The sequence below is a fragment of the Triticum urartu genome, chromosome 3A (assembly GCF_056163025.1).
Source record: "Triticum urartu cultivar PI428250 chromosome 3A, HENAU_Tu73, whole genome shotgun sequence".
NCBI classification, from domain to species: Eukaryota; Viridiplantae; Streptophyta; class Magnoliopsida; order Poales; family Poaceae; genus Triticum; species Triticum urartu.
In genome coordinates, this window is record NC_141875.1 from 186,092,345 (window position 1) to 186,109,379 (window position 17,035).

Below are 17,035 nucleotides of genomic sequence, written 5' to 3' on the forward strand. Positions count from 1 at the left end.
GTGATCACCATCGTCACCGGCGCGACACCTTGATCACCATCGTAGTATCGTTGTCGTCTCGCCAATCTTATGCTTCCACGACTATCGCTACCGCTTAGTGATAAAGTAAAGCATTACAGCGCAATTGCATTGCATATAATAAAGCGACAACCATATGGCTCCTGCCAGTTACCGATAATTTGGTTACAAAACATGATCATCTCATACAATAAAATTTAGCATCATGTCTTGACCATATCACATCACAACATGTCCTGCAAAAACAAGTTAGACGTCCTCTACTTTGTTGTTGCAAGTTTTACGTGGCTGCTACGGGCTTAAGCAAGAACCAATCTTACCTACGCATCAAAACCACAACGATAGTTTGTCAAGTTGGTACTGTTTTAACCTTCGCAAGGACCGGGCGTAGTCACACTTGGTTCAACTAAAGTTGGAGAAACTGTCACCCGCTAGCCACCTTTGTGCAAAGCACGTCGGGAGAACCTGTCTTGCGTAAGCGTACGCGTAATGTCGGTCTGGGCCGCTTCGTCCAACAATACCGCCGAACCAAAGTATGACATGCTGGTAAGCAGTATGACTTATATCGCCCACAACTCACTTGTGTTCTACTCGTGCATATAACATCAACACATAAAACCTAGGCTCTGATACCACTGTTGGGGAACGTAGTAATTTCAAAAAAATTCCTACGCACACGCAAGATCATGGTGATGCGTAGCAACGAGAGGGGAGAGTGTAATCTACGTACCCTTGTAGACCGACAGCGGAAGCGTTAGCACAACGCGGTTGATGTAGTCGTACGTCTTCACGGCCTGACCGATCAAGCACCGAAACTACGGCACCTCCGAGTTTTAGCACACGTTCAGCTCGATGACGATCCCCGGACTCCGATCCAGCAAAGTGTCGGGGAAGAGTTCTGTCAGCACGATGGCGTGGTGACGATCTTGATGTACTACCGTCGCAGGGCTTCGCCTAAGCACCGCTATAATATTATCGAGGATTATGGTGGAAGGGGGCACCGCACACGGCTAAGAATATGATCACGTGGATCAATTTGTGTGTCTAGGGGTGCCCCCTGCCCCCGTATATAAAGGATCAAGGGGAGGAGGCCGGCCGGCCCCTATGGCGCGCCAAGGAGGAGTCCTCCTCCTAGTAGGAGTAGGACTCCTACTAGGAGGGGGAAAGAAGTGGGGAGGGAGAAGGAAAGGGGGGAGCCGCCCCCCCTCTCCTAGTCCAATTCAGACCAGGGGGAGGAGGCGCGCGGCCCACCTTTGGCTGCCCCTCTCTCTCTCCACTTAGGCCCATATGACCCATTACTTCTCCCGGGGGGTTCCGGTAACCGTCCGGCTCTCCGGTTTTCTCCGAAATCACCCGGAACACTTCCGGTGTCTGAATATAGCCGTCCAATATATCAATCTTTATGTCTCGACCATTTCGAGACTCCTCCTTATGTCCGTGATCACGTACGGGACTCCGAACTAACTTCGGTACATCAAAACTCATAAACTCATAATATAACTGTCATCGAAACCTTAAGCGTGCGGACCCTACGGGTTCGAGAACAATGTAGACATGACCGAGACACGTCTCCGGTCAATAACCAATAGCGGAACCTGGATGCTCATATTGGTTCCTACATATTCTACGAAGATCTTTATCGGTCAGACCGCATAACAACATACGTTGTTCCCTTTGTCTTCGATATGTTACTTGCCCGAGATTCGATCGTCGGTATCTCAATACCTAGTTCAATCTCATTACCGGCAAGTCTCTTTACTTGTTTCGTAATACATCATCTCGCAACTAACTCATTACTTGTAATGCTTGCAAGGCTTATGTGATGTGCATTACCGAGAGGGCCCAGAGATACCTCTTCGACAATCGGAGTGACAAATCCTAATCTCGAAATACGCCAACCCAACATTCACCTTTGGAGACACTTGTAGAGCTCCTTTATAATCACCCAGTTACGTTGTGACGTTTGGTAGCACACAAAGTGTTCCTCCGGTAAACGAGAGTTGCATAATCTCATAGTTATAGGAGCATGTATAAGTCATGAAGAAAGCAATAGCAACATACTAAACGATTGGGTGCTAAGCTAATGGAATGGGTCATGTCAATCATATCATTCTCCTAATGATGTGATCCCATTAATAAAATGACAACACATGTCTATGGTTAGGAAACATAACCATCTTCGATTAACGAGCTAGTCAAGTAGAGGCATACTAGTGACGTTTGGTTTGTCTATGTATTCACACAAGTATTATGTTTCCGGATAATACAATTCTAGCATGAATAATAAACATTTATCATGATATAAGGAAATAAAATAATAACATTATTATTGCCTCTAGGGCATATTTCCTTCAATAATGTGGTACAATATCTACTGTTTCCTTTATCTGAACCGAAACAATAGTTTTTAAAATCATAATAATATTTCCTTAGATATGCAGGTTGACTATTCTGAAGTTGATGGGTTTGTGCTACAAACTGAACTAATTCCTCTTTGCCTTTGTAATATGGAGGTTTTGTGTGTGTGTGTGTGTGGGGGGGGGGGGTGAGTTCGTACTATGGAGTTGGGCACTGAACTTTCGTGCAAATGAGGCATAAGATAGATCACATGTGTGCATAGTATTGGAGATGCAGGCCCTTTATTTTTATTTACAATTGTGACATATTCAACATGCCAAGGCTCACCAAATATTACCCGGGGCAATACCAGTAAGCAACACACAAATCTAGATAATAGGTCCTGATAGGCAAACCATATGCTTCATGACAAAACTGTGAACCAATGGCACAATAGTAATATTAGCATGTTGTATCTTTCTTCTTTTCCCCCAATGAGCTTGTTCATGCTTCAGGACAATTGGACATGGCATATATCTTTGCCTTCTCGTGATGTACAAGTCATTTAAGATCACAGTCGTTTTGTACTCAGGTTACATTATATGAGATTAAGTATATGACAATGTGTTTTTTTTCTGCTGGCATATTCATGCTTTTGGATGCATTGATTTAACCAAAGGAGTGTTGTGTTTTCCAATACGTTTTTTCATCAATGGGATTTAAAAGGACAAAATGTTATTAAACATGTGTATATTTTGCATTCATAATTTTGAAGAACAGACATCAGCAGCCTAGGAACAATGAGAATGACCATTCTTGACTTCGCCAAAAAACATGCTTAGGTACATTAACAATGTATATTTTTCTTATTATAGTTTTCCTTAAACTTAATCATAGTATACGTTCGTTTGAAATAGTTTTTGACTGCTATTACATGACTATCTTTTCAATGCACGTGAATTGTCACGTGCAGGCTTACTATTTAATCTGTGGACACTTCCTGTAGAAAATAAAAAAACTAACTAAACTCGCAAATGGTTACTGCCTACTACGGGAAGCATGAACTCAAAGGTGGATATGTATAGATCAAGATGGCTGATACTTTTTCTTCCGGCTTACCACGCGAGTTTAGTTTAGATAAGACTACGAGTTCTTACGTAATATTATTATTTAATCTCAATGCAAGTTATTGGTTCAGGATTCTTTTTTGTTTTTTTCCCATTCTTTGTTTTCACACAATGCCTCCATGGAGTTCATCGCCTACTACTTGCTGCCTACACTCACACACATATATATGATCTACCCCGTCCTTCTGTGTACTTCCCCCTACTGTGGCAATAGCACCTCCAGTAGTTGTAGTTCTCTGCTAGGTGGCCTTTTTATCTTCATCTTTTCCATGGATTTGCGGCCCTGACAGTCCTGGTTCCTCCCAGTGATTTTATTTTGTTAAGTATTTTTATAATAGATGTTTTTTTATCTCAAAAAATTTAGGTACTAGCGGTCCAAGTTTTCATCCTGATTCTGTCCATTTCTTTAGGGAAATCTAGGAGACCGTGAACCTGTGGTTATTGTATATTGGTTCGGAGATTCTTTACTTGACAATTTGTGCAATGACTAACGGGCCTGGTTAGTTTATGCAATAGTTCATCTCTTAGTTCTGTAATTTCTTGGATTTGATGGCCCTAAAAAGTATATATGTGTATTAGGACTGAAGATGCATGAGGCATCCCTGGAGAATGGAGATGAATGAGGAAGTGCTAAGATAGTGAGAGATGAGATTCCAACCTGGTAAGGCGACACAGATAATTATCTATTTTTTTCATAAAAATGTATATATGCATTTCTGATCTTTTTTTGTTCTGATTGTTTGGAAAAGGGTCCAGGACCAAGAAAGATGTTACGAAGTGGTATGTCAAACAAAAGCTAATGTTTCCATTCAGATCATGCAGTTTAGAAGGTATTGCAAATTAAGTACAAACTATTGACTTCAGACTATCCCTTTTTAGCCTTGAATTATCGAGTTCATCTTCTTTTAATTATCGTATCATCCCTTTACATACATGGTTCCATTACCAAAATCAGGGAGGAGCTTGGTGGTGCTGGAGTTAAGGAGTACATCTGGTGGTGGGTTAGGATAGTGTCGGTCGTTGTTTTCACGTGCTCTGCCTTCAGGTCCTCTCGCGATGTCCTGCACCACTAGGAACGTCTCATTCGCTCATTGCCATACACACTTCTACATCGGCCGCTCATGATGATCTATATTATGCCCTTGTTGGGTTTGTTTAGCTTTTTGCATGATAATTGTTTGATTACTTATACATGGAGTATTAGGTTGCGTTTTCTGCAAAGATGTTGATATGAAAGCCTTTTTTCTGGTAGATGTGGTTCATTCTGCTTTTAATATCTTATAAAGACTTCTAGCATTTTATCCTGATGTTTAACCAACTATTGAGGAGTTGGGCATATCTTTATAAAATATAGATTTTGGATTACATTCATGATTCAGATGTTGTTCTATCATGTTCTATTTTATGCATCAAGTGTTGACTAGCACTGTCTCCACTACTTCCACCTATCCCTTTTGTTACCTTCTCCCAGTTAGGTTGATTCCCAATTCTCTATTCCGTTTTATCCTTCCATATTCTTGGGCAACTGTTAAGTTAGTGGTTGTGCTTTTTCTCTATGTTCCTTTAAGGTTACAAAAATGTAGGTTCATTTAGTCGGCAAGGTAGATCCGGGAAACAAGTATCTAATCCATTCATTTATATCATTGCTGAGAAAATTGTCTTAGATAACCTGAATTTCCAGCAAAAATTTAGATATTGCAGTGCGGTCTCATGAGGTATATCATTGTCGCATAGTTCCTTTCCTTAATATCTCTGTGGTTCATTACTCCATTTTCCTATTGAAAGATCTTTTAGTCATGGTCATATTATGCTTTTCGCAGCCACCAAAACTAGAAAGAACGACAAGAATTTTTTGTTACATTGACTGCTTACTGCCATGGCATGAAATCTTATTGTTGTATTTCTATAAAACTCTATCCCATCGGATTTGAGAAATAGATTGTCGGCACCCTCTCCATGCAATACAGCCGTGACCAATCGGTTCGCATCCTGCATGGTGCTGCACTAGGAGAGTACAGAAGAGAAACAAGAGGAGAAGCGACTCGGCATCCCTACAGAATTTGTAACCGCCTTAGACAAGAAAATTTGAAAGCGTATTGTGATTTTTAGAAGACTTCCTCATCAGCTATTTATTGTTTTCATGTGTTGTTTGTTTTCTCTTATAAGTTAAATAATTTATTGGTGTTATTTTTGTAATATGAAGTGGGTACTACAGAGGAGCCAAGTAGCTGATCATTTATCTTGTCTTGGAAGAAATATATGTACTATGTTGATGGTTTATTGGTGTCCTGCTCCTGCAGAAATCTCCTGTCATTTGTCTTAAACATGGAGAGGGGGAGGCTGTCATTGAATCCCACGGTCTACAAAAACTTGGTCTTCTTGAAACTTCATCTAAATTTTGGTTGCTCTTGGGAGTTTTTGTTCTAATCAGATCCCGTATCTGCTGGAACCGAGCGTAATCTTGCTAACATGCCCCAGATTCAGGGTAGTGTGTGGGATTTTTCAATAGAAAAGTAGCTTCAGAGATGGTTGGGCGTCCTTGCTGTGCTCATGCCTGTATGTCTTTTTGTTTATTTCTAAATAAATGGAAAATTAGAAAGTTTGCTTTTTAAATTTTATTCATGCCATACAAAATAGTATTTAGATTGTTTTCTCGAGAAAAGAGAGTATTCAAATTGGTTAGATAGAAACATATTAGTATTAAATTTATCCGGATTACTTTTTGTTTCTTTCATGCTTCAATCTTGAAATAGATTGTTCAATGAAGGATTCACATTGTGATCAATCTTGAAACAAATAGTATTAGTCGAGACGTGCATTGCACGTACATGCTTACTAATAGAGTATAAAAAATCCATAGTCGGACAAATTTATGGATACCGAGAGTTTTCCATGTTTAGATTTGGGCCAGACCACTCTCACCTCACATGGTGGATCAGTAACGGGCCCAATAAATCTGGGCCATGCACAGCCCATAAAGAAAACGGGCAGTTCTAAAAAGGCAAGAAAATGGGCACCGAAAAAAGAAATAAAAGGGAGAGAGGAAACGAGAGAATATCTCGATCGTGGTGTGAGCTTTAACTCCCTTTCGCAGCGGCCGCTAGGGTTTCTCCCCTCCCTCTTTTCTCCCCTCCCCTCGCGCGCTCCTCCCCACCCCCAGAGCCCCGTCGCCTAGCTAGGGTTTTTGACTCCCCGCCGCCACCGCCGCGCGCGCGCGCGAGAGAGACCACAGCGACCAACCCAGCCATGTCGGTGCGTCCGAGCGAGCGGGCCGACGCGCGGCGGAACCGCTACAAGGTGACGGTGGACGCCGATGAGGGGCGGCGGCGGCGCGAGGACAACATGGTGGAGATCCGCAAGAACCGCCGCGAGGAGAGCCTCCTCAAGAAGCGCCGCGAGGGGCTCCAGGCCCAGGCTCCTATCCCTGCCGCCGGCGTCGAGAAGAAGGTGAGGATACTGCACACTTCTGCCCCACTCCCCTTCCCCTAGCTTCCTGTTTCAGTGCTTCTGGAGTCTGAATCGTAGTTTATTTCTACTGTGAATTATACACGAGGTTCCAGATGAGTTTAGTATTTGCTTCGTCTGCAGTAGATTGGTTTAGTAACTGCTTCGTTATGCTCAAGAGATGTTTGCGTCCGCGCGACTGAACGCACGCATGTCTACTTGTGTGTGGTGCTTGCGTTGCGGCTTGAAGAAATATCAAGTCGTAGGCTCGTGGTAGTTCTTCAGATACTGACTAGTGACTATTGACTTGTGGGGATCGTTCAGAGGCCAGATTAGTTGGTGGTTTGATAAACATGCTTCGTTGGTCATGACTTTCTGAGGCACGCCTGCCCACACCAGCCTTATGACTCGTGACCTCTCTGTCCTTTTGCTTTAGTTATGGTTATTGGAGACACACAGTTAGGTGTTCGTCTTGCACTTCCAGTGGTTAATTTAATCAGTTCTTCAGTTTTCATTTGATTTGGGTGCTCCCATCTTTGCCAAAACTACCTTTGTTTAGAACAGTGCGCTGTTTGTAGACCTTTTATTACTTTGATACATTATTAACCTGATCATTTTTGTTTTCTGTTTGGATTTTGTAGCTTGAAAGCTTACCTGCTATGGTTGGTGGGGTTTATTCCGAGGATAACAACCTGCAGCTTGAGGCAACGACACAATTCCGCAAGTTGCTTTCTATCGGTACCAACTTCTCAGTTTTTGTTTGTTTGTAAAACTAATCTCTTATATCACTCAGTGAGTGAACATTAACTGAGGTTGTAACTTGTATTAATCAGAAAGGAGCCCCCCAATCGAAGAAGTTATCCAATCAGGCGTTGTTCCTCGATTTGTGCAGTTTCTTACTAGAGAGGATTTCCCCCAACTCCAGGTGTGTGTCAACTGAATCTTATTCTTGTAATCTGGAAGTCAGGACCCTTACCAACTAAACTTCTTACCCTGGTGTTTTTGAATAACTTTTGCAGTTTGAAGCAGCGTGGGCACTCACAAACATTGCGTCTGGCACATCAGAGAATACCAAGGTTGTCATTGATCATGGGGCAGTTCCAATATTTGTGAAGCTTCTTGCATCTGGCAGCGATGATGTTCGTGAGCAGGTATTTGATCACTTGCTTGGCTACTAGTTTTATATTGTCCTGGTTGAATGTTTGTTGGGAGTCATCAATTCTGATACTTCTTGAAAATAATTTCAAGGCTGTCTGGGCATTGGGCAATGTTGCTGGTGACTCCCCAAAGTGCCGCGACCTTGTACTCGCAAATGGTGCATTGATGCCTCTGCTAGCACAGTTGAATGAGCATGCTAAACTCTCCATGTTAAGGAATGCGACCTGGACTTTATCAAATTTCTGCAGAGGAAAGCCACAGCCAGCATTTGATCAGGTTTTATACACTGTTGCATTTAGATTCTCCTGTGATTAGTAGTCAACAGCAGTTACTTGACATATTCTTTATTTGTTACCATAGACTAAGCCTGCTCTGCCAGCACTTGCACGACTTATCCATTCCAATGATGAGGAAGTTTTAACTGATGCATGCTGGGCTCTTTCGTATCTCTCTGATGGCACCAATGACAAGATCCAATCTGTGATTGATGCTGGTGTCTGTCCCCGGCTTGTGGAGCTTCTCCTGTATGTTTCAACCCTGCGTTACAACTCTCTCCTATACGATTCTTTATCTTCATATATGTTCATTCACTCATTTCTGTTCTTTCAATATTGTTTACAACATGAAGCCATCCATCACCTTCAGTGCTTATACCTGCACTACGAACTGTTGGAAATATTGTCACAGGAGATGACTCACAAACTCAGGTAACTCATTCATTTTCGTTTTGTTCTTTGGATTCACTACATTTTGCACCATTAAGTTTTTGTGACTTTTGAGTTATACTCTTACAGAGGATATTGTTATTTGGATATATTATAACCATCATGTTTACCATTGTACATCAGATTTGACAAGTGTCTACAAAATATATTTGAAATTTGAATCACTCATCTTTGTTTGTTTACTGTACAGTTTCTTCTGATAGTTTGGTTGCTCACTTTACTACACTGTTACCCCAACAGTCAACTGAAATCCTGCCTAGTCTGTTTCCCTATTCAAGTAAAATGCTCGTCAAGTTTTACATAGCCTGCTTCGTGATCACACTAATAAATAATTATGTGTTCACTTGCATGGCAAATTACAATTCGTATCTGTGATTACTAGCTTCCTTAGAGATTGTATAGTTTCGTTTGTTCATTTTTCCGTGTTATTAAGATTGTCTTCTATTCTACAGTGCATCATTGATCATCAAGCTCTTGGGTGTCTCCTAAGTCTGTTGACACAAAATCACAAGAAAAGCATCAAGAAAGAGGCCTGCTGGACTGTTTCAAATATCACTGCTGGTAACAAAGATCAGATACAGGTCCGGGTTCTGCATATTCTCACATGGTTTCTTCGTAGGGGATTACCTTTGTTTGTATTAAATACTCAGGACATTGATTGATTTTAGTTTGATAACTGTATGTATTGTGTGGTGCATATATGTTAGATTGTGCTATGTTCATTGTGGCTAGTGGGAAATATTGTAACTAATGTTATCAATATGCTAGTGGTACAAAGAACTAATGCCGGTGACTCAAAAGTAACACGCCTAAGAACTAAGATTTCCTTCAATTGTTCGTTCAACTAGATGTAAATGACAGTCTTTATTCTGTACAAACTGGTTGCTGACTCAAAACTGCTCTATTCCTTTTGGAATATTTGTAAGCATTATGACTTCGTTTGCCCAGTTGGGGTGCCTATGTACCTAATAGTCTCAACATAATGAGTTACTCCCTCCGTAAAGAAATATAAGAGCGTTTAGAGGATCCATGTATTAGTCATCAAGCTTGTTGAATCTATATGTTCTTAAAGGTTAATCATTGATCACATACCTTGCTATGCTGGCTTCTTAGGCTGTGATTACTGCTGGGATTATTGGACCTCTGGTGCATCTGCTGCAAACGGCTGAATTCGATATCAAGAAGGAGGCTGCTTGGGCCATCTCGAATGCTACCTCCGGTGGTTCCCATGACCAAATCAAGTATGTTCTCATTTGCTGTTATTCAGATTACATGCAAATATTGCACTTCTATTTTGAGTTTTCCCGTGCTGATGTGTATGTATTATGTAAACAGGTATTTGGTTAGCGAGGGCTGCATCAAGCCACTGTGTGACCTCCTGCTTTGCCCAGATCCAAGGATTGTTACTGTTTGCTTGGAGGGTCTTGAGAACATTCTCAAAGTTGGAGAAACTGATAAGAATTTGGGTGCTTCTGGGGAGGGGAATGTCTATGCGCAGATGATTGATGAAGCAGAGGGCCTGGAAAAGATTGAGAACCTGCAGAGCCATGATAACAATGAAATCTATGAGAAGGCTGTGAAGATTCTCGAGGCTTACTGGATGGAGGAGGAAGATGATGCGATGGGGGCAACTATGGAAGCTCCCACAGGTGTTGCCTTTGACTTTGGCCAAGGTGGCAACCCTGATCTGAACTTGGGCTGAATACAGGTCGGTACTCTCAACATATAACCATATTTGTTGTTTCTCTTGTCATATTTGCTCGATATGGTAGCATGAATCAGCTTTTGAGCAAAGAGACAACCAATAATATAATTTTAAATTCCTTTTGCAGATTTGACCAATGGTGGTAATTCCCTTGTCGCAGCAGTTGTCACCATTTGGTCTAGTCGGTGTGTGGGGTAAGGTCATGGTTGTGGTGGGTCCAATAAGCTGAAGATTTTCAAGGAAGCAACTGGTCCTGGGTATCAATATCACAGCGTTTGTAAGAGGAGTATAATCGTCAAACTTGAGGAGTCTGGGTCTTTTTTATCAGGCTACTATGTAGGGGTTTGCATCTTTAGTATGGTGTGCACTATTTTGCTACTGTATAGCCTGAGTTTTAAGCTTTTGCAACTCTGCGAGGCATTTAGGGGACAATTCTTGAATGGTTTGGTCTGTGGGGTTCTTCAGGAATGAAGTGAGTTGCAGTTTGTCCGAACATGGCAATGTCAGCTTTCACTTAATTATCAGTTTTGTTGTGATCAATTTTGATTTGCATGTTCCAATCTTGACAAGGGCATTGTGATTACAGAGTTGGCAGGCCAAATGAACAGCATAATAACAAGTTAAAACATTTATATTGTCCTTGTACAAACAAATTGTTTTACATATCAGCAAATAGTAATCCAATTGAAATCAGCAAGCAATTGTTCGAAAACTAAAAGGAATTTTACGTGCATCGTCTCGGCTCAGGCATTCAAACATCGGTGTACTCCTTGTCCTTGGTGATGCACCACGCGTTGCTGGACTGCACCTGGCACGCGGCCGCTGTGATCTCCGGCGCATTCGGCGCCGGATGAGGGTGTGGGTGCGGGGCCGGGTATGGTGGGTACGACACGGGCGGCTGCAGGTGGTGCTGCTGGACGCTGGGGTACGGGGCGCTGCCGGGGTGCGGCGGGTAGTGGCCGCCGCCGTGCTGCCTCAGCAGCTTCTGCGTGTGCACCGCGGTCACGTAGACGACGAAGCCAACGACGACGGTGATGAGCCCCAGTATCCCCGCCGCCGCGAACATCCCCGGGCGCACCCGGTGGCACACCTGCCGCGGCCTCCGCCAGTCGCTGACGTGGCCGGACTCCACCCCAATCCCGATCATGAGCAGCACCTCCGCGAGCCCGAAGCAAATCCTGCACCCATCGATCAGTGTTTATTATGAATCCACACCATCAATCTTGCCCAATGCATGCTTGAAGTAATGTTGGTACCACGTGACGAAGAAGAGGCAGCAGGTTTGCCAGGTGAGGGTGTTGGTGGCGGAGGACACGCGGGGGTGGTCCTCGGCGACGGCGAGGCCAGCGGCGGCGGAGTCCGGCGAAGCGACGGCGAGCAGCATGTAGGCGTGCACGGCGAACATGGCGACGGCCAGCAGCAGGAAGGCGCCGATGGAGAAGGCGAGCGCCGAGCGGCCGCTGCCGTTGTAGAAGCACAGCTCCACCTGCGCCCCGCTCCCGGCCACGGTCATCAGGTAGTTGGACACCTGCAGCCAGCCAGCATCAGCACGAGCTATAGTAAGCTAGCAAGGCCGCGTGTTGGTCGGTGTGCGTGCGTGCGTACCTCGGAGCGCGAGCCCTCGGCGGCGAGGCAGAGGATGAAGCTGACGAGGCCGCAGAGCACGGAGAGCGCGACGAGGGCGACGGCGATCTGGCTGCCGGAGCGCCCCGCCCGGCGCTCCTGCGCCTTGCGGAGGGACAGGTCGTCGTGCGTCACGGCCGGCCGCATTGCGAAATCCTCACTTGATTGATGCTGCTGCTGCTGCTGCTAGTGCCCAATTCACCTGCAGATTGCTGCTAGCTAAGCCGGTACCGACCTCACTCCTCGCAGCTAGGCTAGGCTTCCCCTTTCCACGGCCGGATACGATGTTGCCCAGTCACGTATGGTATATATGGGGCCGGTCGGTCTCTACCTGCGTCTAGCCGTCAAGGTGACGGCGACGATGGAATATGTGGTTGCGTTGGTGGGAGAGGAAGGAATTGGGGTTGCTGGGTGTGGGTGTGGGTGTGGGTGGGGTTAGGAACTTGGGTTGGGAGACGCCGCACGGGAGGAATCCATGGATGGCATGGCGATGATGCATGGGATGGGAGCGTGGGTGAGGGGATCGGGGTTTCTTGCGCCGTGCCGCGGTGGGAGACATTCCGATTCGTTTTGCCTTTCCTTCTTTTTCACCAGTGATGAGGAGGAGAGGAGGGCACCTTCTTCTTTCCGCTGGGGTGGGTAATTCGCCGCGGTGCCTTTTCGGGAAAGCGACGCGCAGCATCTGCGCTTTGTAGCGCCAACGAGGCAACCTATAGGTAAGAGAAAGGGCTACGATTTTTTTTATTTTTTTGGAAGAAAACAGATGCAAGGTCGGCAGTGCCATGTGTTATGAACCAGCTAGGGTTCAAAGTTCTTCCTGATACAATTCAGATACAATTTATGGGCAGAGGTAGGAGAAGAGGGAAAATGATACAGAGAGAGGATCTAGGTTCCAGTCTTTTCTCCCCCCCCCCCCCCCCCCCCCCCCCCCCCCCCGTGTTCTCCTCTCTGAATCTCCTCATATAGCTGAGCTGCTTGCCGTGCCTAGAATTCCCTTCTTACGCTGGGCCTCGAACGCTCGAGCCAATCTCCTGTTGCGTCGCGCGGCCTTGGGCCTCCGTCCTGAGCTGGGCCGTGCCATGACATTCCCTACCCCTTGAGAGGCGACTTGCCCCCAAGTCGACAGTAGAGGAAAACGCTGATGCAGAACAAAGGCTTCTTCCCAAGTATCATGCGTCATTGGTCGCCCTATCCAACGTACCTTCACCCGTGGAGTTGTCTTGCCGTCAATAGACACCAGCTTGGTTTGCAAGATTCTGGCTGGAGTGGCGTGGAGCTGGTGCAGTCGTGTCTGGCTCCACCTCAGTGTTTGGCGGCAGGAACTTCTTCAATTGGGACACATGTATAACGTTGTGTATCTTGGACTAGGGTGGTAATTTGAGGCGATAGGAAACAGCTCCAACTTTCTGCAACACCTTGTACGACCTGTAATATTTGAGAGACAGCTTGTGGTTGCGCCGCGCCGCCAAGGAGTTCTGTAAGTATGGTTGTACCTTCAGGAAAACCTGATCACCTGCTTCAAATGATCGTTCACTGCGGTGCTTGTCTGCTTGACGTTTCATCCGTTGTTGCGCCCTGAGCAAGTGTTGCCGAAGTAGTTCGAGCATCGATTCCCGCTCAGCCACCATATCTGCCAACTCCGGAGTAGATGCAGGGTTTTCCAATCCAAAGGGACGTGGTGCATAACCATATAATGCCTCAAACGGGGACCGACCCATGGCTGTATGGAAGGAGGTATTATACCAATGCTCAGCCAAGGGAAGCCAACGTACCCACTTGAGTGGAGCATCATGGGCAAAACATCTGAGGAACGACTCCATGCACTGGTTTAACCGCTCCATCTGTCCATCAGTCTCCGGGTGTCGGGCAGAGCTCATGTTTAGAATGGTGTCCGACAGCCGGAATAACTCTTGCCAAAAGGTGCTGGTGAATATCGGGTCCCGGTCTGAGATGATGCGAAAGGGCATACCGTGGAGACGATAGATCTGATCAAAGAACAATTGTGCCACTTGCTGTGCTGTATACGGGTGCTTGAGGGGGAGAAAGTGACCATATTTCGTCAACTTATCTATGACCACGAGTATCACATCCATACCTTGTGACCTGGGTAACCCTTCCACAAAATCCCAACTAAGGGTGTGCCAGGGATGGGGTGGAATGTCATGAGGTTGCAGGAGTCCGGGTTGCCTGCAATGTTCCGTTTTGGCACGCTGACACACCTCACAATGCTGCACATACGCTGTTACTGAGTCCTTCAGCTTGGGCCATGCAAACAAGCGTTTGATCCGTTGATATGTTGCCAACACACCTGAATGACCACCCACGGCACTGTCGTGCATGCTCTGGATAATATGTTGTTGAGCCACTTTGTTAGAGCCCACCCAAACACGCCCTTTGTAGCGGATCACCCCTTGCGACAGACTGAATCCTTGAGCATTATCTGACGAGATAGCCAACTCTGTTAACAACTTGGTCGCATGTGCATCGTCTGCATACCCAGCCACAAGTTGTTCCAGCCACACGGGCACCGAGGCAGAGATTGCTAGTAGAGAGGGAGGCTGTGGATGCCGAGATAAGGCGTCTGCCACCGCATTGTTTACCCCCTTTTTGTATTTTATTATGTAATCGAGACCCATGAGCTTCACAAAAGCTTTGTGTTGAATGCCCGTGCTCAACCTCTGATCAGACAAGTGTTGCAGTGCTTGGTGATCTGTGCGGATCACGAACCTCTGATGTTGCAGATACGGTCGCCACTTGTCCACAGCCATCAATAACGCGAGACACTCCTTCTCATATGTGCCGAGGGTCTGGTTTTTAGAGCATAGTGCTTTGCTCAGATACGCCACCGGGTGACCTTGTTGCATCAAAACAGCTCCGACCCCTTCTTTGCATGCGTCAGTTTCCAATACAAATTGTTTGGAGAAATCCGGAACGGATAGCACAGGGGCGCTCACCATTGCGTGTTTCAGTAGCTGAAATGCTTCCTCAGCCCACGGAGTCCACTGAAACAGGAGCCCTTTCTTTAACATCTCAGTCAAAAGTCGACTTATGATGCCATAATTCTGAATAAACTTGCGATAGTAGCCTGTCAAGCCGAGAAACCCACGCTATTCCTTCAAATTCGTTGGCACTGGCCAACTTGTAACCGCTGCAACCTTTGTTGGGTCTGTAGCCACTCCTTCTGCCCTAATCACATGACCAAGATACTCTATTTTCTGCTGCGCGAAAGCACACTTGGAGCGTTTGATCACAAACTGATTCTGTCTCAGAATCTGAAAAACAGCTCTTAACTTTTGAACGTGTTCCTCCAATGTGTGACTATGCACCAAGATATCATCCATGAATAGCAACACTCCTTTGCGCAGCAGGCCGTCAAATGAAAAATTCACCACTCCTTGGAACGTCGACGGCCCTCCTGCAACTCCAAACGGCATCACCAAGAACTCGTAAAGCCCCTGATGTGTGCGAAAAGCTGTTTTGAAGTCGTCTCCCTCTGCCATACGGATCTGATGATATCCTGACAGCATATCCAACTTAGTAAACCAATAGGCCCCGGCCAATTCGTCCAACAGTTCATCCACGATGGGTATGGGGTACTTATTCTTGATTGTGATTGCATTCAGCATCCGGTAGTCCACACAGAATCGCCATGAACCGTCTTTCTTTCGCATAAGTAACACCGGAGAGGCGAAGGGGCTGGTGCTCAAACGAATGATCCCTTGTCGGAGCATTTCCTTAATCTGACGTTGAATCTCGTCCTTTTGTTGTGGTGTGCAACGATATGGCCTTGCACTTACTGGTTGGGCACTAGGAATCAACGGTATTTTGTGATCTTGGGCTCGCCGAGGAGGTAAGGATGTAGGGACTTGAAACAAGTCCTGGAATTCCACCAATAACTCTGCAACCTCAGCTGGCATCGCTGTGTTTGAAGATACAGTCCCTGACAGTGTGTTCTGCTCTGTCATAGATAGCAGATCTTGTTCCTGATGCATAGCTCGTACCTGAACGCCATGCTGAATTGCTCCCCGGCGTAGCAAGCCATGCAGCTTGCATGCTGATATCTGCTTGCAGCGTGTTCCCGTTTCCTTGATACCAGTCAATGTGATCCGATGCCCGTCATGAGTGAAACGCATGGTCTTGTGACGCCAATGAACCCACATGGGGCTGTGTTCTTCAAGCCAATCTGCCCCCACAATAAGGTCATAACATCCCAGTGGAAGAACTTTCACATCTTGTTGGAAGGTATACCCCTGTGTCCACCAACACAGTTTAGGTATCCACTGCGAGCTGGTCATCGTGGCTCCTCCGGCCACCACATATTGTGTTGGAGCCATCTCCTGAGGCTGCAGATGGAGGTCAACGGCCAATTTCTCATCCGCAAACGAGCAGTTTGCCCCTGAATCCACCAAGATCAGGATACTACACTTGCCAATCATGCCATGGAGGCGGATGGTCCGTCGACGAACTGATGTCTCTGGTTTGGAAGCTGTTGATAGAAGCATGACCTCTTCATCGGAACTGGAGTCTGGTTGTTGTTGCGGATCAGGGGGGGTCGTCTAGCTGCAAAACTTCCAAGAGTTCCTCCATGACATGTATCGGTACCTTGTCTGGACACTTGTGACCCCGTGCCCATGGCTCGCCACAAGTGAAACAAAGGTTCTTGGCCTTCCTATAATTGCGCAGTGCCTCGAGTTTTTCTGCAACTTTGCGTGAATCATCAGTAGATGTTGTATACTTTGGCTTTTCATTGGAGGAGCTATGACGATTTGATTGTCGAAAGGACTTGCCCGATGACTGAGGTTGTTCGTGCGCCAACTCCGCCTCCTGCAACAAAGCCAAATAGCTAGCAGTATCTACATATTCAGGACGATGTAAAACAACGACAGAGCGAATATCAG

General features: G+C 45.7%; 2 protein-coding genes across 2 annotated transcripts; one reads left to right on the forward strand and one right to left on the reverse strand.

Annotated features, from left to right (window-relative positions):
- Nucleotides 1–6,556: 6,556 nt before the first annotated feature.
- Nucleotides 6,557–11,054, forward strand: LOC125543609 (importin subunit alpha-1a). The gene is made up of 11 exons (XM_048707011.2): nucleotides 6,557–6,929; nucleotides 7,568–7,664; nucleotides 7,760–7,851; nucleotides 7,946–8,077; nucleotides 8,175–8,360; nucleotides 8,445–8,608; nucleotides 8,713–8,791; nucleotides 9,262–9,390; nucleotides 9,923–10,050; nucleotides 10,145–10,517; nucleotides 10,642–11,054. Exons 1-10 carry the CDS (start codon nucleotides 6,729–6,731, stop codon nucleotides 10,509–10,511), a joined length of 1,575 nt encoding a protein of 524 aa, XP_048562968.1. The 5' UTR covers nucleotides 6,557–6,728; the 3' UTR covers nucleotides 10,512–10,517; nucleotides 10,642–11,054.
- Nucleotides 11,055–11,115: 61 nt separating this feature from the next.
- Nucleotides 11,116–12,696, reverse strand: LOC125543610 (transmembrane protein, putative (DUF1218)). Its single transcript, XM_048707012.2, has 3 exons — nucleotides 12,120–12,696; nucleotides 11,771–12,042; nucleotides 11,116–11,692 (listed from the first exon to the last, which is right to left on the reverse strand). Exons 1-3 carry the CDS (start codon nucleotides 12,282–12,284, stop codon nucleotides 11,266–11,268), a joined length of 864 nt encoding a protein of 287 aa, XP_048562969.1. The 5' UTR covers nucleotides 12,285–12,696; the 3' UTR covers nucleotides 11,116–11,265.
- Between the last annotated feature and the right edge of the window lie 4,339 nt (nucleotides 12,697–17,035).